Genomic DNA, 27,134 nt, shown 5'->3' on the forward strand with positions numbered 1-27,134 from the left:
CTTTTTTCTACCAGTAATAGCCCTTCTCCTGATTTTACACTATCACTGATCTCCTATATTTTTGATCTGTTCATTTTCCCAAATCTGGAAGAAGCTGGAATTATCACTTGTATTCCTACTGAAACTTCAGATCTGCTACGCACTAGCCGGGATCCTGGGCAAGTTCTTAACCTGTCTGAAATTGTTTCCTAGATGCATTCGTTACATTACTCCTTTCTGCCGGTGGACGTCACTGAGTAAGCATCGTTGAAGTTCTCTCTTCTGCAGACATCATGTCTAAGTCAGAGTCTCCCAAAGAGCCGGAACAGCTATGGAAGCTCTTTATCAGAGGTTTGAGCTTTGAAACAACAGATGAGAGTCTGAGGAGCCATTCTGAGCAATGGGGAACACTCACAGACTGTGTGGTGATGAGAGACCCAAACACCAAGCGCTCCAGAGGCTTTGGGTTTGTCACATATGCCACTGTGGAGGAGGTGGATGCAGCTGTGAATGCAAGGCCACACAAGGTGGGTGGAAGAGTTGTGGAACCAAAGAGGGCTGTCTCAAGAGAAGATTTCTCAAAGACCAGGTGCCCACTTAACTGTGAAAAAGATTTTTGTCGGTGGTATTAAAGAAGACACTGAAGAATATCACCTAAGAGATTATTTTGAACAGTATGGGAAAATTGAAGTGATTGAAATCATGACTGATCGAGGCAGTGGCAAAAAGAGAGGCTTCGCTTTTGTAACCTTTGATGACCATGACTCTGTAGACAAGATTGTCATTCAGAAATACCATACTGTAAATGGCCACAACTGTGAAGTAAGGAAAGCCCTATCTAAGCAAGAGATGGCTGGTGCTTCATCCAGCCAAAGAGGTCGAAGTGGTTCTGGAAACTTCGGAGGTGGTCATGGAGGTGGTTTTGGTGGGAATGACAACTTTGGTCATGGAGGAAACTTCAGTGGTCGAGGTGGCTTTGGTGGTAGTCCTGGTGGTGGTAGATATGGTGGCATGTGGTGGGATGGCTATAATGGATTTGGTAATGATGGAAGCAACTTTGGAGGTGGCAGAAGCTACAATGATTTTGGCAATTACAACAATCAATCTTCAAATTTTGGACCCATGAAAGGAGGAAACTTTGGAGGCAGAAGCTCTGGCCCCTATGGTGGTGGAGGCCAATACTTTGCCAAACCACGAAACCAAGGTGGCTCTGGCGGTTCCAGCAGCAGCAGCAGTAGCTATGGCAGTGGCAGAAGGTTTTAATTACTGCCAGGAAACAAAGCTTAGCAGGAGAGGAGAGCCAGAGAAGTGACAGGGAAGCTACAGGTTACAACAGATTTGTGAACTCAGCCAAGCACAGTGGTGGCAGGGACTAGCTGCTACAAAGAAGACATGTTTTAGACAATACTCATGTGAATGGGCAACAAAAAACTCGAGGGCTGTATTTGTGACTAATTGTATAACAGGTTATTTTAGTTTCTGTTCTGTGGAAAGTGTAAAGCACTCCAAAGGGTTTTTAATGTAGGGTTTTTTTTTCTTTTTGCACCCATGCTTTTGATTGCTAAATGTAATAGTCTGATCATGACGCTGAATAAATGTGTCTTTTTTTTTAAATGTGCTGCATAAAGTTAGTCTACTCTGAAGCCATCTTGGTAAATTACCCCAACAGTGTAAAGTTAGAATTCCTTCAGGGTGATGCCAGATTCCATTTGAAATTTATTTACAAATAAACCTGCTTGGGCACACATGTCACTGTCTTCAGAAACCTTGGTGTACTTGAATTGATAAGTTACTGTGTTGTGTCCTGGAGTTCACCATTAAAAGGGTCACCCAAGCAGAGTCATGGAGTTTATTTGGTTACTAATGGTTGTTGGCACATCTTATGCGATATACTAAATTGAGTTATGGTACCAGATAAAATTATAGATGGGAATGAAGTTTGTGTATCATCCATTATCATGTGTAATCAATAAACGATTTAATATCCTCTTGAAAAAAAGAAATTGTTTCCTCATTTTTAACACGGAGATGGTAATACCTGCCTCCTATGGTTGCCATGGAGATTCAATAAGAAACTCTAAGTAAAACATTAGTGCAATCCTAGGCACATAATAATGGTTCAACCAATGTTAAAAGAAAACTGCCTTGGCACTTTTTCCAAAAAGGCATACAAATGGCCAACAGTTATATGAAAAGATTCTCAACTTCAGTAGCTATTACGGAAATACAAATCAAAACTACATTGAGACAACACCTCACACCTGTTAGAATGACTATTATCAACAAGACAAGTAATAAGAAGTGTAGAAGAGGTTGCAGAGAAAAAGGAAACCTCATTCACTGCTGGTGGGCATGTAAACTGGTACAGCCACTATGGAAACTGGTATGGAGATTCCTCAAAAAATTAAGAATAGGGTTACAATATGAACCAGCAACCCCTCTTCTGGGTATCTACTCAAAATTTTTTGAAAAATTTATTTGCAAAAATGTATGCAACCCTATGTTCATTGCAGCATTATTCACAGCAGCCAAGAAGTAGAAACAAAGTGTCCCTCAGAAGATCTTGGATAAAAAAGATGTGGTACATATATACAATGGAATACTACTCAGCCGTAAGAAAAGATGAAATACTGCCATTTGTGACAACATGAATGGATCTTGAGGATATTATGCTAAGCAAAGTAAGTCATATGAAAAATATCAAGAACCATATGGTTTCACTCATATGTGGGATATAAAACTGATGAAAGCAATAAATAAACAAGACAAACAAACAAAAACTCATAGACACAGACAATAGTATGATAATTACCAGAGGAAAGGCGAGGTAGTAAAGGGTAAAGGGGATCAGATATATGGTGACGGAAGGAAATTCAACTTTGAATGGTAAATACACAATGTAATATACAGATGATGTTTTATAAAATTGTATACTTGAAATCTATATAATTTTATTAACAATGTCACCCCAATAAATGAAATTTAATAGAGAAAAAAGAAAACTGCTTTATTTATAATGATATACTAATCCTTCTGAATGCATTTACTTTAAAAATTTGCTATTTAAGTGTGGAATGAATTATCTCTTATCAAAGAAACCTATTTGTTTAACTTATTTCTTCCTCAGCGCCTTGCATTACACCTGGGAACACAGGAAGAAAGATGATCCCAGCAATGGGGAGTGGGATTTCCTGCCTCTGTGATAGGGTCAGCAGTGTAGCGACTTACACATGAAGCATTTCCAGAATTCAGAGGAAGGGAGCTGGCACAACCTAGTAATGGGTGCCAAGGGCACATTTCTCAAAAAAGGTGTCCACTAGGGCTGGAAACTGTCAGAGAAGGGCAATCTTGTCAGAGGAAACATGAGCAAAGGAAAATAAGTCAGACAGGGTTTGACAGGAGAGGATAAATGACAAGTCATTTGGTTCAGCTGTAGCTTGGGTGCATGTAGGAGGGGATGAATCAGAATGATAAGGCTAGCTAGGACAGATAAGCAGGTGCCCAAATCCTCAGGGGCAACAGCAAGTGGGTAGGGAAGGTGTGGGCTGGAGTTCCTCTAGCCCAGTAAACCTCAACTGTGTTTGCATTTTGGAATCACCTAAAGCTTTTAAAAACCTACCAAACCCTAGGCCTCTAAACAATTACAAACAAATCACTACAGTGGAACCAAAGTTCATTTAAAAAAAAAAAAAAACAACTTCTGCAAATTAAAACCACAATGAGATACCACCTCACACCGGTCAGAATGGCCATCATAAACAAAGCAACAAACAACAAGTGTTGGAGAGGTTGTGGAGAAAAGGGAACCCCAGTGCACTGTTGGTGGGAATGCAGACTGGTGCAACCACTATGGACAACAGTATGAAATTTCCTCAGAAAACTAAAAACGGATCTGCCTTTTGACCCAGCAATTCCACTGCTAGGATTATATCCTAAGAACCCTGAAACACCAATCCAAAAGAACCTATGCACTCCAATGTTCAAAGCAGCACAATTTACAATAGCCAAGTGCTAGAAGCAACCTAAGTGCCCATCAGTAAATGAATGGATCAAAAAACTATGGTACATTTACACAATGGAATTCTATGCAGCAGCAAGAAAGAGGGAGCTCCTACCCTTTGTGACAGCATGGATGGAACTGGAGAGCATTATGCTAAGTGAAATAAGTCAGGTGGTGAAAGACAAATATCATATGATCTCACCTTTAACAGGAACCTAATCAACAAAACAAACAAAGAAGCAAAATATAACCAAAGACACTGAAATTGAGAACAGGCCGACAGTGACCAGAGGGGAGAGGGGAGGGACTTTCAGGGGACAAGGGTGAAGGGTTTGTAGGAACAATTAGAAAGGACACATGGACAATAATGGGGAGTGGAAATGGGAGGGTGGTGGGGAGGGCTGGGGGTTAGGCTGGGTTGAGGGGAAAAGGCAGAGAACTGTACTTGAACAACAATAAAATTAGAAAAAAAACCCCTCCCCAAATGATTCCAATCTGCAGCTGAAATTGAGAACTGATATAATCTAGCCCCTGAAATCAATCACATCAACCCAAATTTGGGTGTGAAGGTAATGTAATGTACAAAGGGAAACTGAAAACACATCTGATCCTACCCGTATATTTTCTTAACTAATTGATTTCTTGTGGTAAAATATACATAGCATAAAATTGATCATTTTAACCTTTTCAAGTGTACAATTCAGTGGCATTAAGTACACTCACATGACTGTGCAACCATCTTCACTATCCACCTCCAGAACTTTTTCATTTTGCCAAAATGAAACTCTGCACCCATTAAACACTAATTCCCCATCCCTCCCTCCCTCCTTCCAGCCTCTGGCAACCACCACTCTACTTTCTGTCTCCATGAACTTGAGACTTACTCAGGTAAGTGGCACCACACAGTATTTGTCTTTCTGCGACTGGCTTATCTTACTTAGTATAATGTCCTCTAGGTTTATCCATGTTGTAGTCAGAATTTCCTTCCTTTTTAATGTGGTAACCACATTACCACATTTCGATCCATTCACCTGTTGACATACTTCTTGACTGTTTCCACCTTTTGACTGGTGCGAGCAGGTCTATGAACATGGGTATGCAAATATCAGTTTGAGTGTCTGTTTTCAATTCTTTTGGGCATATACCAGAAGTGGAATTGCTGGCTCATATGGTAATTCTATTTTAATTATTTTTGGAAAAACTTCCCTACTCTTTTCCACAGTGGCTGAACCATTTTACACTCTCACCAGCAGTGTACAAGCGTTCCAATCCCTGTACATCCTCAGCAATGCTTGTTATTTTCTGGTTTTTGTTTCTGTTTTTACAATATCTATCTCAATGAGTGTGAAGTGGTAACCCACTGTGGTTTTCCTAATGATCAGTGACATTAAGTATCTTTTTATGTGCTTATGGCAACCTATGTATCTTCTTTAGAGAAATGGTTAAGACATTTGCCCATTTTTTAATTTGTCTTTTGTTTAGTTCTTCATGTATTCTGGATATTAATCCTTTATCAGATATATGATTTGCAAATATTATCTCCCATTTTGTAGGTTGGCTTTTCACTCTGCTGATAGTGTTCTTTGATTCGTAAAAGTTTTTAATTTTGATGAAGTCCAATTCATCTATTTGTTTTTCTTTTGTTACCTGTGTTATTGATGTCATAACCTCTGTGTTTTATGGATACTCACACTCAGCCCTGCACGCTGGGGCCCCAGGGAACAGGCTGAGCTGGAGACTGAGGATAGAGTGTACCGACAGGCAGTGCTCTTGGCATCGCCACCTGTGGAAGGGAAGGGAAAGAAGCATGGGCGGAGGGAGATGTTGGGCTGTGACAGTCTCAAGGAAAGCTTCAGTGTTGCTCACAGTGAATGCCGAAGCTGAGATGGATCTTCAGAGATGTTCTTTATTGGCGCTAAGGAAATAGTCTTTATATTTGACCAGTCATTGAATACAGGGTGCTACAAGAAGAGGCTCTGACTGAGGGCAAGAGAGCTCTCTTCAGTCCTGGAAATTTTAAAGAAGGCTGATGGCTGAGGGCTGTTGGCCACTAGCACTCCTGGCATCTGGAGGGATGAGGGATTCAATCCAGGAAAGGGAGCTGGGTGACATATCATATCATTCACTACTGTCTGAAAGAGGTCTCCTCTTGCTAGCTTTGTTTTCCTGGTGCTGGAGTGCTACTGGCATTTTCTATAATTTATAAAGGAATCTAAGGTCTCAGGGATCCCCAGGCTATTCTCACTAGGCCCACACGCTCCCTTCCTTTCTTCACCCTCCATTTTAGCATTCCTGGACTCTCTTTTCCCCGCCTACAACACAGTAACATTATGCCTTTCTGTTGAAGATTGCAGTTTAATGTCATGGCCAAGAGTTCCCGCCACCTCAAGCCTTCCATCACCCAAGACCCAATGAGCAGGAAGGGCAGCAGAAAGGAGTTGCTCAAATCCTGGAGTACAGGTGGTAGGATGAGGGAACAGCAGAATGATGCTGGGATAATATACCTAGGCACAGAGAACCCCAGGCTGGGAGCCCAGGCTCAGGTACTGAGGGGCAGATACTGAATCAAAGAAGCATGTACATGAGGATAAAGTTGAGAAGAAAAAAGATGATCATCAAATAATACTTGGCATTAGGGACATAATCTAACATTGACCTTAGTTATAGATGTTGAGGAAATGGAAAAGTGAGAAGAAGTAATACAAAGTTAATATATCTAATTTTATGCAGTACAATAAATAATTCAGTATATAATAAAATGTGTTACAACTGAAACGTGAAAATTAAACCCTATTTTGAGTTGTATTTGATTATATTAATACACACTCACGTAAATATGGGGCTTCTTAAGTTGTGGTTTACACAGCACAGAGATCTGCTCACACCCCCAAAACTCACAGCAGTGCCCTCCTTGGGATCCCTCCCGGAGTTCGTCTTGACTCTCACAGATAAAGACATGGGCTGAGTTCCTAGCCCTAAATTCTGAGACTTCTGATAAAAATTTCTCCCTAACAATCTTATCTGTGTACTATAATTAAGTTTTGTGGCATTTTTCCTAAAAATAATTTTCAGAGTATTTAAATATTGGATTTACAAACATTTGTAAACATCTGAGCCTTGAGGTAACCCACTCCACTTCAAATTTAAATTAAAGTCCACTTCCCAGGGCCTTTATGTTATCTGAACTCAGTAATCTTTTCTTTTCTGAGAAGTATTCCTGACGAAGTATCTCTATTTGAATGTGATTTAGGGCAATCCACATGAAAGAACAAGAGGTGGATTTTATACTCTTCAGTTCCCTTCTTAGTCCTTTAGTTTTAAAGATACCAGAATTTACCCTACTCCCACTCTACAGCATCCCACCTCGCCCCCCCCGCCCCAAACTAAGTTACGCCTATTAGAGAGATTAGGAATATACACTGATTGAAAAACATTTCACCTGCACAGAATTTCCATTTGACCCCTACGTAGTTTCTCAGTGTCACTTCCATTTCTTTTTCTGACCCCATTTGCACTTGCTGCATCCTGAGACTAAGAGGACGTAATGTTTCTCTGGGGAAATTTACTCAGAATAAACCTCCAAAAGAAATACTCTGGAAAATAACAAGATTATACATTTTTCAAAAACAAATTTTTCTATTTCCTTTAGGCTAGAGCCTCATTTCTCTTAGGACAGCCATGTGGGAATCGAATGATTTCTTTGGCTGCAGTACAGTACTCTTTATCCTCATCACTATGACTATTGCTATTAAATTTTTAGCCTACATTTCCATGACTCAATCTTGGAAATAGTTTTTAGAGTTTCAAGATCATCTCCTTAATTGTTCCTGTCTTTCAGGCTTTTACTATGACATTAGCTGTTGTCCCTTCTTTAAACTGTCTGAAAATTGAGACTTAAATTTTATTATCAAGTAGCTAAATAGAAAAATCCCTCTCCTGGGATTCTTAGGGAGGCCACGTGAGAAGCCTCAGAGGAGATGCTGTCTTATCAGAGAGCTAGGCCAGAAGCCCAGGATCGCAGAGCTGGATCAGCAGCCCAGACCTGAGCAGGCCCTCCACTTTGCTCACAGCTTCTCAATGTGATAATCATCAAGGCTTTAGCAAAAGCATCCTGCCTTTCCTCCACTTTGTCTCATTATTTGCTTTAGTGTGGCCCAAATTACATACCAAGTCTCATCTCTTTTCGCCTACCAATTCTTCTTCACCTTTTGCCAGGTGTTCCATGCAGTTCTTTAGTTCTTACCATCAGTTTCTAAAAGTTCCTGGATCTCCAGGCCAGCATGGAGCGCTATACATATATGTCTCACAGGGATCAATGGCACTTCATGAGAAACACCCGAACTCCCCGATGAGACCCAAAAAAATGTATAGTACTGTTGTCAGTTTTCATGTATCCCATACCTTCTCCTTTCACCATCTCTCCTTCCCCCACTTCTACCAAGCAGAAGTTATCAGACAGGGATAAATGATGCCATCTTTAGAGAAAGAAGCTAATTTCCAATTACCTAACTTCTAACTTACTCTGTGATTAGATTATGGCTTCACCTAACAACAGAGGAAGATTCTTTGTTCCTTTAAAGATTTTTGTGTATTGCTATAATTCTTGCCTAAGATGTTGGGCACTGAAAGCATAGAAATAAGCAAAGAATAATCTCTTCTATTAAAGGTAGTAAAGCTGGATCCCAATTCAAAGAGCAAAATTGGTCTTGCTATTAAGACTCATAGCAACCCTTTTGTTACTTGGCTCTGAAAGCACAGGAGGTGGACCTTAATGATTCTTTTTAATGTTATGGTTTGCTTTTCAGGTTGGAAGTGTCATACATAGATTATGCAAGGCTGAGCAGAATCAAACCTGAAGTGTGTACAGGTTCATTTCCAGAAAACAGGAGACATGTGGTGGTTCTATTCTGCCATTTAAGGGAGAGGTTCATAGGGCAGTCAAAGTTAGTACTTACTGGCCCTTAGGCATTACATGGAGCTAAAGGCAAAGAGCTAAAAGTTGACAGTGGGAGATAAATACTGGTCATAGGGGAACATGGCAAGCTAATAGACAACAGAAAATTGGAGAATAGTCATCAAAGCCACTTTGACACCTTTACTGACTTCCTGCTGCTTATTTTATGTAACATTAATGGCATGTGTGCTATTGAAATGTATGGACAAAAGTACTGCATCCTACAGTCATAAGGACAGTATGGAAAGAAGATAATATATTTACCTGCCTCCATCACTTGTTTGTTCTCATGTGGTGAAAGATAAGGAAGAATGCTTGGGGGGGAGGTAGAAAAAGAGATATAAAAAAATTCCTTCTGCAACATGCAGCCTATTCCAGAAAACAAAATACATAACCTGTCTCAAGTGGGCATTGTTTCCATATCTAACTACAATATTGAAAAGGACATGAAATTCTAAAAGTACTTTCAGCTCTCATTAGTTTTAACAATTCAGCCTTGCCCATCCATGGCATTTAAAGAAAGCTATACAGGGTACCTCATCATCCTGACAAAAGACATCTACCAAAAAACCCACAACATCATACCTGATAGAGAAATACTCAGTGACTTCCCCTTAAGATTAGGAAAAAGACAAGGATATTCACTCTTGCCACTTCTGTTCAACACTGCACTGGAAGCTTCAGACAGAGCAATTAGGCAAGAAAAATAGAAGGCATCCATATTGGAAAGAAAAAAACCAAAGCTATCTCTATTTGTAGCTGACATGATCTAGTATATAGAAAAATCCTAAGAAATCTACTAAAAATATGAGAACTAATAAGCAAAGTCAAAGGTTGAAAAATACAAGATCAACACACAAATATCAATATATTTCTATACACTAGCAATAAAGAATGTGAATTTGAAGCTAAGAAAACAATATCATTTATAGCAGCATCAAAAGAAATAAAACAGGAATAAATGTAACAATATAAGTAAAAGATGTGTACACTGAAAACTCTTAAGACATCACTGAAAGAAATTAAACAAGATCTAAATAAATAGAAAGACACCCCAGGCTCATGAATTGGAAGACTTACTGTTAAAATTGTGGTACTCCTCAAATTCATCTACAGATGCAATGGAATACACATTAAAATTTCAGCTGGCTTTTTTTTCCCAGAAATTGCTTTACGCTTCCCTATTTCAGAACTTACTACAAAACTGTAGTAATCAAGACAGTGTGGTAATGGCATAAGGATAGACATATAGACCAATGGAATAGAATTACAAGTCCAGAAATAAACTTACATTTATGGTCAATTGATTTTCTACAGGGGAGCCAGCCAATACAATTCAAGGGGACAACTGGATATCTCCATGCAAAAGAATGAAGTTGGGTCCCAACCTTGCATTGTATCAAATAATTACTTCAAAAAATCAAACACCTAAATGGAAGAGTTGCAAACTACGAAACTCTTAGAAGAAAACATAGGGGTAAATCTTTGTGACTTTTGATTAGGCAATGATTGCCTAGATATGCCACCTAAAGCACAAGCAATAATAACAAAAGAAAATAAGACATCATCAAAATTAAAAATTTTTGTGCTTCATTTCAGAAAAGTGAAAAATAACCCATAGAATGGGACAAAACATTTGTAAATCACATATCTGATAAGGGACTTCTACCAGAATATATAAAGAATTCTTAAAATTCAATAATAAAAAGAAAAATAACCCAATTAAAAATAAAGAACTTACATATTTCTTTAAAGAAGATATACAAATCACCAACAATCACATGAAAACATGCTCAACATCATTAATCATTAGAAAAATGCAAATCAAAACAAAGAGATACCACTTTATACCCACTAGGATGGCTATCATCAAAAATTTGAACAAAAGAGGACAAGGATGTAACGAAATTTATATAACGAATTTGTTGGCAGGAATGAAAATGATGCAGTTGCTTTGGAAGACAGTTTCATTTTCTCAAAAAGTTAAACATAGAGTACCATATAACCTAGCAATTCTAGTCATAGGTATCCATCCAAGATAATTGAAAACATATGTCCACACAAAATTTGGAATTTGGACATGAATATTCATAGCAACATTATTCATAATAGCTAAAAGGTAGAAAGAACCCAAATGCCCAGCAACTGATGAATGGATAAACAAAATGTGGCACGTATATCTATACAACGGAATATTACTTGGCCATAAAAAGAACGGAGATGAATGAACCTTGCAAGTATTATGCTGACTGAAAGAAGTCAGACACTGAAGGACACATATTGCATGATTCAATTTACATAAAATATCCATAACTGGCAAAGAAATAGAGACAGAAAGTAGATAAATAGTTGCCAGGGGCTTCAGAGAGGGGAAATGGGGAATGACTGCTAATGGGTTTCTTTCTGGAGTGATGAAAATGTTATGAAATTTATGCTGATGGTTGTACAACCTTGTGAATATACTACAAACATGGGATTACATATGTTGAAAAGTAAATTTTTGATATGTGAATTACATCTCAATACACCTGTTACTTCAAAAAAAGGAAGGAAGGAAAGAAGAAAGGAAAATAAAGACATAATGAACTGTGCAAAACCTAATCTGTGTTGGTTTAGGTCACCATCAGCTTCAATGATGTCAGGTATTTGCATTTATTAGCTCGTGTGTAGTTGTGCCTTTTTCTTTTCTTTGTTTCTTTTTTAATTTTGAGGCTTCAATCCAAGTCATCCAGCCAAATAGATTCTCAAACATGTGTTTCCAACATATCTGAGTTCATGGCCAAATGATCCAAATTCAGACAGGAAATCATAACCAAAATCATTTTTGTCATAGATTAACAGACAGGGAGCCTCTAGAGACCCAAATACTTCTCTTTTCAAACATGGTGACATATATATAATTATTAAATTGATTATTGGTCCCCTTTAGCACCAGTTTAATATCCTAAAAATAATAATTAATTTCAAAGTTAGAATGGATAACAAATGGAATGAAACACACAGACATTCAAATGTACCCTGAGGAATGCCCTTTTATATTACCATATTAAGAGTATATTAAAAAAGGAGCCGTACCTGTGGGTGAGTAATGATTTTAGGTAATTAGCCAGTGTCCTTCTTTTGAATTGCTCAGAACATTTCATAGCGTTTACTTCAGCAATTGTCACAACATCCTTGTGGGTGGCAAGCATTGTGCTAACAGTACAGTACAACCCCGGTCAGACAACTAAGGGACAGTTATCACATGAAGTCTGCAGCACAGGTAGGTGTGAAACCAGATGGTCCATCTAACAATGCATCATCCACATCTGACTGAAGTGGCATATTCTTGGACCAATAACCTCTGTAAGGAAGATGGTTTTGAGTTCCCATTATTCTGGATTTCCCAAGTGCATCTGCCATATCCTAAACAGATGGTCAGTATCACACAATATGACTGTTTTTGATGGTAATAGGAATCACATGGCTAACACTTCTTTAAAAAAAAAAACTGGATTAGATATTGAAAATTGGAACTTGGTATTTTTTTCATTTGATTTCCTGTTTTATTTCCAGGAATGCACAGGAATCATGAAAGCCTATAAAGAGGGTTTTTTTATTGTTCAATTACAGTTGTCCCACCACTTTCCCTGTTGCTCTCCCCTTCCCACCCACCCCACGCCTCAGTCAATGAATTAATAGCTTCATTAGTTATATGGCATACAATTTGAGAACTTTAGAAGGACTTACAAGGTAAGAAATGCTTTATTTAGATAGCAGAACTAGAGAGGCTAAGAGCATAGCCAGTTTCACTTACATAGCATTTTGGGGTTCAGTTTCCTCACTTATAAAATAAAAGTTTGGACTAACTAATCCTTTGGTTCCCATGCAGGTTATTGGATGTGGTGATTATGATGTTTTTCCTGATCAGCTCAAAGCTTGGGCAGGGACGTCCATGTGGGGACAGCACCCATCTTATTTACCAGTATAATCCCCATGCCTAGCACAGAGCCTGGAAAATAGGATGTGCTCAAAAATATTTTTGAATAAATAAATGTCCACAATACTTTGCTTTATAATGTTTTCTTTGATATTTCTTTGAGGTGCTATAGTTGAACTTAAATTTATCATATCACCCCCTCCCAGGAATATATCTGTTTTATTGGTAATGTGCTTTTATTCTTCTAGACTTCTTTCATTCCCAATGTACTCTGACTGGTCATTCAAAAAGGATATCATTAAGCTTTGAAGGTTTCCAGACACCTCTGGGGAGGGAATTTCTGCAAGTGTTCACATGTTTCTATTTTATTTATATCTTCAGTACTTTTGACATTTAACAATTGAATTCATGATACATCAACACTTACTTCATTGTTTTTCCTTTAAAAGTTCTTTTTTAAAAAAATTTTGAACATCTCTGGTTTCATTTCTCTAATCTCCATTAGTTACCAGTGCTTACTCTATTCTTTTTATTGCCAATATTCCTCTGGAAAACTTAGAGGGATGACCTATTTATCCTTGATTTTTGTTTCCAAAGAAGCACAACCAAAGAATAAGAACTCCTCCTTATAAAATGCATATGTTTTAAGGGCATCTGTCTCGTCTTTAACTTGACAAAAATGAAAAAATAAGTTGCATGGTTCCTTCACACATTTAAAAGCCAGAAATAGATTTAGACGTACATTTTTCAATCCACACGACAACCCATTAAGCACAGTGAAACAGACTGCTGCTAGCATGGCCACCGCCACCCACCCGCGCACTCTTCCTCCTCTGCTGGGACCCTGTTGCCCACAGCCCCCAGATGCCCCACCAGCTGCTCCCCTGGCAGATGCGATACTTCTGGGGTTGCTGTGCTACCTCGTGTTTCTGGATGTCATTAAAATCATGGTATCACTGTGTGACTTTAGACTGGCTCCTTGACACCACTTAATTTCTGCACATTATTTACTGTTTTAAACTCTTCATACTTCACTTACTGGAAGGGCTTGACGAGCTACTGGGACCAGCAGATTCAGCTGCAATCTCCTGGGCATCTTCAGTCTCCTCTTAAAGCAAAGGTCAAGAGAAGTGTCTTAGGCGCCCAGAGAGATGGACCTGATGCAGGAGGTCTGTCTATTACTACTCCTCACCCTTCACGGAGGGAACCCTCCAATGCTTCTGTGAATATAGAGCCCAATGTTATAATTATGCTTTTCACCAGCATGTACTATATACAGGGTGGAGCAAGAATAAACTCTGTTACGCATACTCACAACTGTACACCTACTTTTGCCCCACCCTGTAATATATACAGTACACATTTTTCTTTAAAAAATAGAGAATCAGTTCTGCAATGCTGTTACCCTCGTCTTTGTGAATCACACAAAATACCAAGTGAAGACTATCCCCCTGGCCTGAGTTGGACGGATTAGAGTCTCTCTCCCAGAAGTTTGGAACTGAGACAGAAATGTTCACCTAGGTCTGTCCTGGTTTCCCCGACAGACAAGATGTGCACTGGGGAGCTGTGGATCAGCTGTGTTTGGGGTTGGGCACCCTGAGGCAGTGAAAACATCTGCAGAAAGAGGAAAAGAAAAATAAATCTACAGAGAGAAAAACAGAGAGGAGAAAGAGAGCATGCTTCCTGGCTCCCTACAGGCTTTCTGACTTTTGGTTCTAGTCCCTCAGGAGACTGGGCTGCATCCATCCACCCTTGGCCTGAAGTTTATTATTCTTATATGCAGTGAAAAGTCTGTCCTAAAACATTGACTTCACAAGTTTCCTGATAACAAGCACAATCATAATCCTTTTATCCAGTTCAATTACCCAAACTCTCAAGAATCTGAACTACAATTAAGAACCAAGAAGTAATCATAGAACATTCCCCAAAGTAGAAAGCATGTTTTTGACCCAGAGAGATGCAGAGCATCACTCTTGGCTGTGCCCAACCCTGCCAACTATCCCTCCTCCTCCCCCCCAAAAAAGCAATTCACCAAATATCTATTGGGTAGCTGCTGTATGCTCTGTACTAGGTCAAATGCTTAAGGTTTGAAAGCCATCAAGAATGCCTCCCCTGCCTCCTAGGAGCTTTCGATCTACTGGGGAAATTAAATAAGTAGAGTGGACACATTTCCCTGATGTATGCTGGTGAAAGAATTCAGCCTTCTTTAACATCACTCTCAATAAAAACCTGAAGGTTAGTTAAGAAATGATAATATTACTTGGCACATTTTATTTGTTTCGTATTTCTAAAGACCCAGCATGATCATCAACTACAAAATATCTCAAGAATTTTAAAAGTATGACTAACTTAAATTCTTTCAAAGATGTTGAATGGATGTTGCAGAGTTCTAGATGAGGACAAAACAGTGTCTTCCAAGACAGTTACATAGCCAACCAGATGATTTGTATACACACCTGAACTTCCCTCCACTGGTAATATGGAATAGGTCATACAACTTTGATATAGTCATGGTGAACTTTTAACCAGGTTGTCTATGCTGAGAATATAGCAAAGTCCTTTTTGTCAAGGAAACAAAACTGACTGAGACAGTCAGAGGTCAGTTATAATAACAAGTTGATTTTATAAAATTAATGCAAGGAAATCTGTATACTAATAATTTACTACTTTTATAATAATTATGCATCAAAGATTTATGTTGTGTTTTCAAGTTAACTTGGTATTTAGAATAAGAATTATAAAAGTAATTTCTATCTCAATATATACTAACACACTTATTTTAAAAATTTGGATGATATAGACAAATATTGTATGACCTAATCCACAAAACCGTTTTATTGCTATAGTCATAACTTTTATTTTTATAATTAATTTCTTAGATCCTTAGATTCTCCCCAAATTGTCTGAAGACCCCAGGGTTTTAGTCCAAAGGACAGGGTGTGTTTCCAATGCCAGGTCTAGAGGGAACTGATCTAGAAAGAAAAGGTCTAGACCTTTTCACTAGGCGCAGTCCATGCTGTGGTAATGCCCTTCGTGGTTTTGTCCCCTGCCCAGCCAGAGGAGCCCCTGTCCTGGGGGTATGCAGTTAGAGCTTTCTTGAAGTCCCTCACGTACTCAGCAAGAGTCACCACTTTCCCCTAATGCACAGGATAGAGCCAAGGTGGCTGGGTCCCAAGGAGCTTTCAGCTTAGCTGTGTGATGTTCTTCCTCCAAGAATCTAGGCCCTTATGTTCATGCCAGAACACCAACTTAGGTTTGCTCGTTCCTAAAGATAATTTTATTTTAGGACTTCATTGCTCTTCCCTGATAATGGGCTTTGGTCAGGCTACCCTGATAAGTCTCAGAAACAGTAGGGTAAAATATTTGGTCCTGCCTTTACAGATGGTTAGAGCTCCATACTCAAAATATACAACTATTTCATCAGGAATTAATTTTGCAATCACTGTAGTATGTGGTAATATGTGATCATTGTAGAATACATTGAATATTACAAAGAAAAAAATTGAAATAATCCCAACCATAGATAGCCGCTGCTAATGTTTCATAGAAGGATTCTTGTCCTAACTTACTTCCCCAGCCCCCTCTTGCACTGCTCTCCCATACTCACCTTGACACAACAGTTTGGACAAGCTGCTGCTCTCTGAACAAACCCTATTTTCTTTGTCTGTTGTATTTCCTTTTCCTGAAATACCTTCTTCACAATATTTGCGTGTTGATGTCTACCTCTTTTAAGGTCCAGATTGAATGTACTTCTCTCTTAAAGGTGAAGTTATGAACTCATCCTCTGGTGGAAGCTCCGACCACAATCTGAATCTCTCTAAAAGTACTTATATCATCATGTCATTGTATTGTTCATATTTTTGCAGTAGTCTCAACTCCCTGACTAAATTGCAGCCTTGACAGTAATTCTTAATTGAAAGTAAGAATTTTGTTTTACTCAACTTTTCATCCTCTGTGTCAACTGGTGCAATACCTTTCTTGCAAACAGTATGTACTCAGTAGATATTTGGTGAAAAATATATGTATGTGCCAGCAATAGAAATATCAAATATCAATTTAGCTCAGTCACATTCTTTAAAATCAAAATAAAGAGTATCAAATGCCTATTACATGTAAGACACCAGGTATTTATTATTTCAAACTTTCCTTAAATTTATTTGGAAAAAGTTCAGATATGAAAAATTATAGACAGTATAATAAATACCCACTATCTGTATTAAGAAAGAAAACATTGCCAACATAATTAAAACCCTGTGAAGCCTATCCTGAACGTCTCTCTCCCTTTCCACCACTGGGAGTCAGATCCAGAACTTGGGATTGACTCTCTCCAAGTATTTTTTTTATATTTTAACTATAGGACATATATATTTATACTGTGTTTGCTGAATTATTTATGAATATTAAATTCTGCTATAGAAAATAAGAGAAATGAATATATAGGGAGAAGAATGAAACTAAGAATCAAAACAAATAGCTTGTGAGACAGGCAACATTCATAAGATATGTTAAATAAGAATAAGCAAGTTGGTAACCTCTGAGATGTGTTAGACATAGATAATATAGAGTATTTGTGTCATGAACATAATTAGAAAAGGATGAAAAGAGCAAGAGACACCTAGAAGTCATGATACACTAAACATATGAGGCTGTGAATAATCAAATACTCATGACACACCACAGACACATGAGGCATACAAGGCAGTTACTAATTATGAGGTCTAACTTGGGCCAACCATTGGCTCCTCATATCCTCTGCACAAGGAATGCAAAATGAAATCCATAGGTGTTCACCGGGCTAATTGGTAAGCTATAGCTATCAGCCAGATGCACTTCTTCCCAAGCCTATAGAGTAACTGTGTTTTGATCCTAGGCACCTTCTACATGTTGGACTTGCTCCAATCTCAATTCTGATCCTTGAAAGCATACCCTTATCAAGGAAGAGAAAGACAGGACTGAGGATTCAGGCAGTGTCATCTTTCCACCCTGCATACACCATATCTTAAAAGTGTTAACCTATCCGATCTCTTTCACTTTGCTTCTTGTTGTGTGTTTTCAGTTGATTTAATAAACCATGCAATAAGCACATTGTTTTGGTCTGTAAACTCTTCTGTTATGGGATCTGTTGGATAGCCTGCCTGTTATTATACTTACAGGCCTCTGTTGCAGCAAGGTTATTTCCCATACAACAACAATATTTACAAGTTTTTACCCTGGATAAAAATGGCATCATATTGTACATGTTCATCTGCAACATGCTTCTTTTTTTTGTCAACATCACATTTGTTGTAAGATTCTTCCATGGAAGTTATGTAGATCTTTTTAATTTATTCTCATGGCTATATCCATTGTATGAATTATCACAATTTATTTATCTTCTCTTGATCTAATGCAGGCTCTTTCCAATTTTTTTCACTATTGCAATCCATGCTGCTGTGAATATTGTTGTGCATATCTCCTTGGGCACAGGTAAGAGAGTATGCCTAGAAGTGCAATTTCAGGGTCAAAGGGTATGCACACTTTTAACTTGACTAAATATTGTCAAACTGCTCTTCAAAATGATTGCACCAACTTATACTCTTACCAGAAGTAAATGAGTCCCTATGTTCTTAATTCTAGCCAAAACTTTGTGTTGTCAGACTTTAAAAGTTTTGCCAATCTGAAGAATATGCATAGATGTACTCTAGTTACAAAGAAGTTAATGACTATGGCAATTAAAAAACCTCATGGCATTTCCTTAGTACTTCAGTTATGAGGAAAAACTCTGTGCTAATTCTGTGTTAGATTTTTGGACTTTCCCATTCCCTGCTTAAAGCCAACTAGGAATTTCCTCTTTCTCTTCTTGATTCTGTGAACACTGAAGGAAAAACAACTTTGCAACAAAATCTGTCACTTTTTCCCCATAGGAATGAGGGTTTGGAAGAATACCATGTTGGTTACTTTATGTCACAAAAATAGCCCTCTGATTATAAAGGGACACGAGAAAGAGAATTTAGCTGTTTTCATGCAAATCTGTTATCACTAAGCACATGCCATGATGATGGTGGGTCAGTAGCTGAACAACTATTACTCATAGGCTGGAAATGCACTCATTTTAAAAATTCTAGAAAGTTGTTCCTTGCCTCAGAATATCTACTCCAGGGACTTGTTCCATGCCTTAAATTCAACTATTAGAACTTAATGTACTGGGGTCAAATTTTTTCATATTTAAGAAATCTCTGAAAGAAAACATATCTCAAAAAATACATTTAGTACTTATAAATCATTAGCACCTTATTTGTCACATCTCTTTCAAAAGTGCAAAGGGAATGGGACATTGGACATGCAAATGGGATCAGGTATAAGATGGAGGCCATCCTCAACTTCCTCTCCCTAATCCAGCACATTCAGTCAGGTAAACCTTTTGCTCTTAATTTTTGCTTAAACCTTTTGGGTAACTCCCCAAGGGCCCTAGCAGTGTTCTCAGAGTTTGGTCTAGGGGTTCTTTGTGGCTTCTGATCCTCTAAGGTAATTGTTTAAAAAAATGCAGATTCTTTAGTCCTACACCAGGCTTTCTCAACCCAAATTTCTGAGTATGATTTAAAAACGACAACAAAACAAACTCCACCTTTTTTTACAACCAAGAAGTAAAACATAAAGAAAAGTAGTGAAAACATAAATATGTAGTACAGTAAGTTCTCAGAAAGTGAACACATAACCACAGCCTAGGACAAGAAAGGGAGCCTTGTCAGCACTTCAGAAGCCCTTTCCGATAGCCTCTCTCTCTCCTCACTGTAACAACTTTCTGATGTCTGTAACATCACCAGCACGACTCTCACGTGCTCTGGAGATGGGAACGCACTGGCAGGATAAAAATCATACTGCTTACAGTGTGAGGCCACTGCATACCTTGGTCTTCGCAACCTCAACTTCGACCTCTGCCCTCCTCACATTTCATTCGCAAGTCATTTGGAGCCAGTTATGTTTCATTTTACAATTACCACCCTAATTCACTGCTCACGCCTCATACTGTTGCACTCACTGCCTCTGTACTTGCTGCGGAGTGCCCTTAGTTCCCGAGTCTTCCTATTAAAGTCATCTTTCAAGACCTGTCCAATCATCACTTTCTTCTAAGTGTCACGACTTTCACCCTCTGCCCCTGTCCAAGGCAGAGCCATTCGTCTTTCCATTGTGTGGCTAAGAACATCTTATAATGTGCAACAAGTGTTCTTTGACACATCTGTTCTCCTTTCTAAACCAGAAATCAGGGCAGAGATGTCTTTCTTTAAAATTCTCTTGTGTATATAGTCTTAGCCTGTGTCCCTCAGTGGGTGCTTACTTGTTGAACGAACAAACAATCTCCAGGATGCACGACTTTGGAAAAGTGGCACACTGCAACATTACCGCCTCGGGTAGATTCGGATCAGATCATGTTCTTCCTTTTCAGGAAACAAACTCAGACATCAGGAGAATGCTGGGCGCCTGAAAGGGAGGTGAAAGCAAGTAAAGGAAGTGGGATGAAAAATAAAGGGGGAGGTGGGGAACCAGAGTGATGCTGTCCAGAGACCTGGGGGCCCTGCAGTGAAAGGAACAATGGGACTGTTCCAGGGAGCACTGGAGGACTAGCCTCGTTTAAGGCCTTCCTTCTTTCTCAAACAGGACCCCTAGCTGTCAGACCACTGTACTGTGTGAGAAGCCTAGACTGTTCTGTCTTCTTCACATCTTTTCCTGCCTCTAAGTATCCCCAGACTGCCCATCTGCTTCTGAGTGCCCGTTCTTACTTGAGAAATGCCACCTTATAGGAACCTGCCTAAATTCTTGACCTTAGCATACAAGGAAGGTGGAGCGTTCAGTTCTTCAAGACTCCTACCCATCCATAGTATGTGAGAGTAGGAGTGGAGGGCGACAACGGGACACACAGAAGGGCCTTGTGTAACGGCTCTGGTGCTCAGAGGATCTGGATCATAAGCATCTGGGCAGCCTGCCACGGGAACCTTCGCAGTAATGTTAATAGTCCTTACTCAAATGAACGTTGACTGTTAGGCAAACTGAGAGGTTGGAAGAGCAGGAATGAGAACAATGACTCAAAATGGATATAATCCAGAAAAGATACTGTAAAACAAAATTAAAATCTATGAAAATGTATTCTGAGTGAGAGGCACTGCTGTTGGTTTAATCCCGGGGATGGGAATAGGGGTGGCTTTGAGTCTGGAGGTGATCAAGGCCAGCCTGGAGCCCACACTCTTGGGAGGTGGCTGTGCTTGTGAAATGAACAAAGAGCAGAGCCCTGCAAGTTGCAGCCTTGGGGACAGTGGGCTCTTCTGTCTTCCACTAAAGAACCACAGCAGCCTGCAAAAGGGTCTGCAGCAGCAATGAACCAGCACTACATCTGATAAGCCCAGTTTTCAGCAGCAAAACAGGGGCAGTGAGAAACAGTGACGTCACAGGCTGCCCTGGCACCAATTCTGTCACTTTTGGATGTGGAAGCCAAAAGAACTAATGCCACTCTGAATTACAAAGCCTTGGGACTGCCTAAGTGCCTGGATTAGGGGTATCTTCAAGAAGAAGATAAAAGTGGCTGCGTGCTTGAGTGTTTAATCATAAAAATAAATGACTGTAATGACCAATTAAAGAAGTTTGAGCAAACTTCACCTTATGTGGTGGGTGGTAGACTCTCAAGACACGTGGGTTATTATACAAGACTGGTTACATACAAAGGCCTCAATCTGTTTGCTGGGTAAGTTCCTGATTTTTGTTGTCCTCTTCAAACGAGTAGATAAATATGGTACAATTTTAATTTTTTCATTGTAAACCACTTTTGAAGCAAGACCTTTGTTAAAAATAACATTTAAAAATTTCTCCATTTTCAAAATAATGCGTGTTTGCTGTTGAAATTTTTGAAAATTAAAAAGCATAAAGAAAATAAATATTATCTGTAGTACCATCAGCCAGAGATAATCTTTGTTATCATTTGGTAAATTTCCTGCCATATATATATATGTAGGTAGAGAGATTATAGATAATAGATTGTTCTGGTCTACTTTGACCAATATTACATCATGAGCATTTGCCAATACTATTAAATATTAATTAAGTATATTCCATTTTAAGGATGGGATATAACTCAACAAAATCATTATTTTGCATGTTTTGATTTTTCAATTTTACAAATAAAGTTGTTATAAATATTCTCTTCTTAAATGTTTATAAACTTAGAATAAAATCCTAGAAGTAAATCTGCTGGATTAAATCATGGAAACACTTTGAAACTTGTGGTTTAACTTGCAAAACTGCCCTTGTAAAGGTCATTTACCTTTTTACCAGCACTTTGCATAACAGCAATTTGCATAACAGGAAAATTTGGGAACTTTTATTCAAGAAACATATTTTATAGTTGGAAAGCACTCTCACTCTGTCACTATTAGAGATTGTTCTTATAGTAAGACGTTAAAAAAGATAGCAATCGATTTGAAATGAAGAAATCAAGGTCTTTAAAATTTTTGACTACCATATATTATTGCCAATCCTGGGCCAGTTGATGAGTTACAATGTCTAAATCTGGGTAAGCATGAAAATATAATTTAAACTGCAAACATGTTACTTGGCAATTAAATGTAAACAGAATCATGTTAGATTTACCTTTGTTTCAATAGTTTTAACTCTCTTATTGTCCTTTCAAAGTGTCTGCTCTTAGAAGGCAGTCAGTGTGACTAATAGCTCAACTCATTAACATACTCAATTTCTTTATATCTTTCCCTTAATCCTCAGGATATGTCTATTGATTTTTTAGAGAGAGAGGAAGGGGTGGGGAGAGAGAGACATTGATGGGAGAAAGAAATATTGATTGGCTGCCTCCCATATGTGCAGCTGACCAGGGATCAAACCCACAATGTTTTGGGGTATGGGATGATGTTCCAACCAACTGAGCTACCTGGCCAGAGCAATTTCTTGATATTTTTACTAGCATGATGAAAGCATTTGCTAGTTAAGCATGGAAAGGAATGGATTTTTTGAACCCGTTCTGCTTTTCTTTCCTTTTTCTGACATATACCAATACCTGTTCCATACACCACTTCTTCCAATCTAACCAAAAGATATATGTATACAGTCTCTCTTCAAGAAAAGAGCAGGGTGACTACTGTTTCCCTATGCATTCTTCCTGCAGATCTGCCCAACTGTTCTATCTCATTTTTGCTATCTGTCCCAGGTTAAGAGCACACTTTTATGGCTTAGACGAATTTATGTGAAGATGATCTTTTCTCTGTCTCTTCTTTTTTCCTCTTCAGGAAAGTCATGTACTTCAGTACTTTTTCTTTGTTTTTTCACTTCTACCAGAATTATTATGTCCATTGTCATCAGCTTCTCACAAGTGCAGTTATTTTCTTCCTTTGCTCTCTCTCCACTTTCTTGCAACTCTTGTCCATTTACTTCAAGAAAGGCTCTCTTCTTTCCATGCTTCCTTCCTATTTCCTTGCTCCTTTCACAAGCTAGAAAAAGCCCCACAGCTTGGCTGACAGATCATACATCTTTGTCAAGGAAACAAACAAAATCTTTTATACATCCGCATGTAGAATGCTTAAAAGGGGTACTCTAGCTGGTGGGTTCTCTGCCTGCAGAGTGTAGGTCTAGAGAGGGAGAGGAGAAACACTGAGACAAGAAGGGAGAATGAGCACAGACTTGCTATCAATCTCAGTGAATTGAACATAGTAAAAGAGCAAAAGCTAATTGAGGGGTCGTGAGGAACAAGAAAGCTAAGAATGAAGTCTGCAAATGGAAGATGGTCTGGATAAATTCCAGAGACTGGGAGCAGAGTATTTTTTTTTTACCTACTCCCCAATCTGCCTGTTTAGTTGGCTGAGAATTATAAATGGCCAGTGTCTTAGTATATTCAAGCTGCTGTAACAAAATATCATAGACTGGGTGCCTTAACAACAAACATTTATTTCTCTCAGTCTGGAACCTCAGGAGTCCAAGGTCAAGGCACCAGCAGATGATTCAGTGTCCGGTGAGAGGCTGCTTCCTGGTTCATTGATGGCCAGTGTCCTCACATGTTTAAAGAGGCAAGAGAGCTCTCCGGGGTCTCTTTTGCAGGGGCACTAATCCCACTCATAAGGGCTTCACCCTTACGACCCAATCACTTCCTCAAAACATATGGATTTCAACATAAGAATTTTGGAGGGATGCAAACATCCAGTCCCTAACAGCCAGGAGTGAGTGGACAACAATCAGTGTTGTTGAGACCTGAAAGTGTTACAGAACAGTTAATTATACAACTCCTGCACAGTGGATGTCAGAGAAAGGGGAAGAGAAGAGAAAGAGCAGCTGAATTGTAACCACTGCTGCCAGAGGGAAGGTATAGAGGAGGAAGAAAAACAAGGCTCTAATCCTAAAAATATGTCTGGAAATTCTCTTTAGAAGTCTTTCAAAAGTTTCCGTTTACATCCCAGTCTTAAACACAACTTTTAAAAATAAACCCAAAATTACTCGTCATTCAATTAAATATTTGGTTGTATTTACTGCATAATATTATATTATTTTCTGCTCTTTATATTAGCAATGTATAGTATGGATTTACTTATCTGTAGGAGTCAATAGGATTTGGTGACTTCTAGTATCACACCTAGTCCCCCCAAAATATACAATACTATCTTCTCACTTGCATTTTATAGGCACTTGAAGCCCATTCCAGGAATCTAATGATTTCATTTCTTTTTCCACCTGGGATTGATATTACAAGTTCAAAGTAACCAACTTATAAATAAATAAACTACTGGAAACTAAACTTGTTGTAATACGTGGAATTTCTGCAAAGTATTCAAATTATATTTTGAATGTACAAATGAGGTTGAGCTATGTGAACTTCATAATCCTTTATACCTTAAAAATTCTATAGTATCTTGTAACAAAAAGCAATGCATGAAGACTTTAGTTTTTGGAAAAGCAGGTATTTTTAAAGTCATTGCTCTTGAAATGATAAGTTATATATATTCCTATTTATCTTACCTTTAAGAAAGTTGTTTACAATTTCCATATATTTTAAAATATTCAAATCTCCACACATTAAAAATATATTTAATCTCTAATATACAACTAAAATTTTAAATTATAAAATGTGAGAAATGTAAATTATATTTCTGGTAATATGAATATTGCATATGACTCAATTAATTGTAGGGCCACCACCACAGACAGCAGAAAATTCATTAAATATAGAATTTTTTGAGGCAATAATAGGAGAATAGAATTTTATTGTCTTAGATCTTGTAGGTCATAAACCATGTTATTCTTTCTGTCCTCTAAGAACATTTTAAATCTATTATGAGTTCTTTTCTTTGAGTCACTAAAGCATTTTAAAGTAAGAAGTCTTTCTAAAAGCAAAAATTAATGCTCTTTCAGTGAAATTTTCAGTCAAATGTCAGAACCACTACTAACCTTCTACATTATTTTTTTACTAAAATTTTTTTTAGTTCCACAATGTGTAAAAAATTTTTTAATCTCAAGAATATTATATTTTTGCAAATGCACTAATAATTGAAGTATTTTTAACAATATTTTAAAAAGTATTGTTAAACATATACTTACTGAATTCAAGAGAACTATAAGAGATACTTACAGGATGGAATGAAATACGGAATAGACACCATCATTGTTCTTACAGACAGAATGCTTTCCCTTTGCAAACCACTAGGGCCTGGTAGTGGGAGAAGATCTTGTGTGTGTGTGTGGGGGGGGGGGTGTTGGAGGAATGGAAGCAGTGTTTAGGGAAGGGATGAGTGTCAAATGGGAGGTGGTGTTTAGTGGTGGGATGGGTGACAAAAGTGATAAGGAGATAAGCAGGAATCTGAGTTGTCTCAGATATGGGTGAATGCCTCAGTTCTCTTTTTGAGCAGCCATATTGAATAAAGTGTTGTCATGTAGACATACAGAATTGGAGGCCTAAAAGCTTAAAATTTTATCTTCATTTTCCTTTCTCCTACCACTTGCCTCAGCATGAAAGAGCAATGAAGGCAATGCAAAGTGGGCAAAAATGCCATTCTTAATGTGGGAAAAATAGACTATCTACACGAGGAGAGATTTCATTGTTTAATTGTCAAAATAACCAGTTGCATGGCAGAAGAAAAAGTATCTGCCCTGTTACATTTCCTTTCAGCCTCATGTTCAGTATTGGACAGACTACACCACTCAGGAAGAGGACTAATGTTATTTCTTCCAACTCTGGAAACAGTTCTACTGGGAGGCTCAATTAGTCCAGGTAAAACTGTTCATTTCATGACTTGTGAATCACCGATTGTATATTTTTGTGGAAGTTTTTTTTCTCTAGCTGTTCAGAACCAACAATGTTTACAAAACATCAGGATTCCAGAGAAGAACTAGAAGAGAAGAATTTTGCAGATTCCACTGCCTGAAAATTTACTGACCTGTATCTTTTCAAGAAATTGTTTTTATTCAATAGCAACTAAGGTAACTCTCTTTAGCAGAACAAGGTCCGCAGCTGCAAAATCGTGACAATTAGGTTAAGACAAACTTCAAGTAGTGATTTCTTCAGCAGAAGAATTTGAGAAAGGGGAGAACCAAGATGGCGGCGTAGGTAGACACACTGCGCCTCCTCGCACAACCAGAACCGACAGAGAATCGAACAGCAAGGGGGACCAACACCAAGGAAACAGAAAATAATCATTCATCCAGACTGGTAGGAGGGGCGGAGACGGCACTGGGGTGGAGAGGACTCGCGTGGCTGTGGCGGGACTGAGACTGGCGGAGTGTGGGACAAATGGCGCAGGCAGTCCGAGCACTAGCAGACCCTGCGGTCCCACATTTGCACAGATAAACCCAGAGGGCCGGACTCAGAGTGGCGGAGAGTGGGGCAGGCAGAGTGGCGGGTAGCACCCCGCGGCACCACATTCGCCCACAGATAAACCGGACGAACGGCGGGCAGAGAAGCAGACCGCTGCGCAACCCAGGGCTCCAGCTCGGGGAAATAAAGCCTCAAACCTCTGATTGAAAGCGCCCCTGGGGGTTGGGGCGGCAGGAGAGACTCCCAGCCTCACAGGAGAGGTTGTTGGAGAGACCCACAGGGGCCTAGAGTGTGCACAGGCCCACTTACTCGGGAACCAGCACCAGAGGGGCCCAGTTTGATTGTGGGTAGCGGAGTGAAAGACTGAAATCCGGAGGAGAGTGAAGCGGGCGCCATTGCTCCCTCTCGGCCCCGCCCCCACGTACAGCATCACAGCGCAGCGACCAGCATTACCCCGCCCCGGTGAACACCTAAGGCTCCTCCCCTTAAAGTAACAGACGCGCCAAGACAA

At 38.9% G+C, this 27,134-nt stretch overlaps 1 protein-coding gene across 1 annotated transcript; it reads left to right on the forward strand.

Moving 5' to 3' along the window:
- Window positions 1-228: 228 nt before the first annotated feature.
- LOC112307856 (heterogeneous nuclear ribonucleoprotein A1-like) lies at window positions 229-1,480 on the forward strand. The gene is given in 2 exon segments (XM_024564030.4): window positions 229-554; window positions 556-1,480. Coding segments are annotated over 2 exon segments (969 nt in total). The 5' UTR covers window positions 229-272; the 3' UTR covers window positions 1,243-1,480.
- Window positions 1,481-27,134: the final 25,654 nt, after the last annotated feature.

The sequence above is a fragment of the Desmodus rotundus genome, chromosome 2, assembly GCF_022682495.2.
Source record: "Desmodus rotundus isolate HL8 chromosome 2, HLdesRot8A.1, whole genome shotgun sequence".
Classification (NCBI taxonomy): domain Eukaryota; kingdom Metazoa; phylum Chordata; class Mammalia; order Chiroptera; family Phyllostomidae; genus Desmodus; species Desmodus rotundus.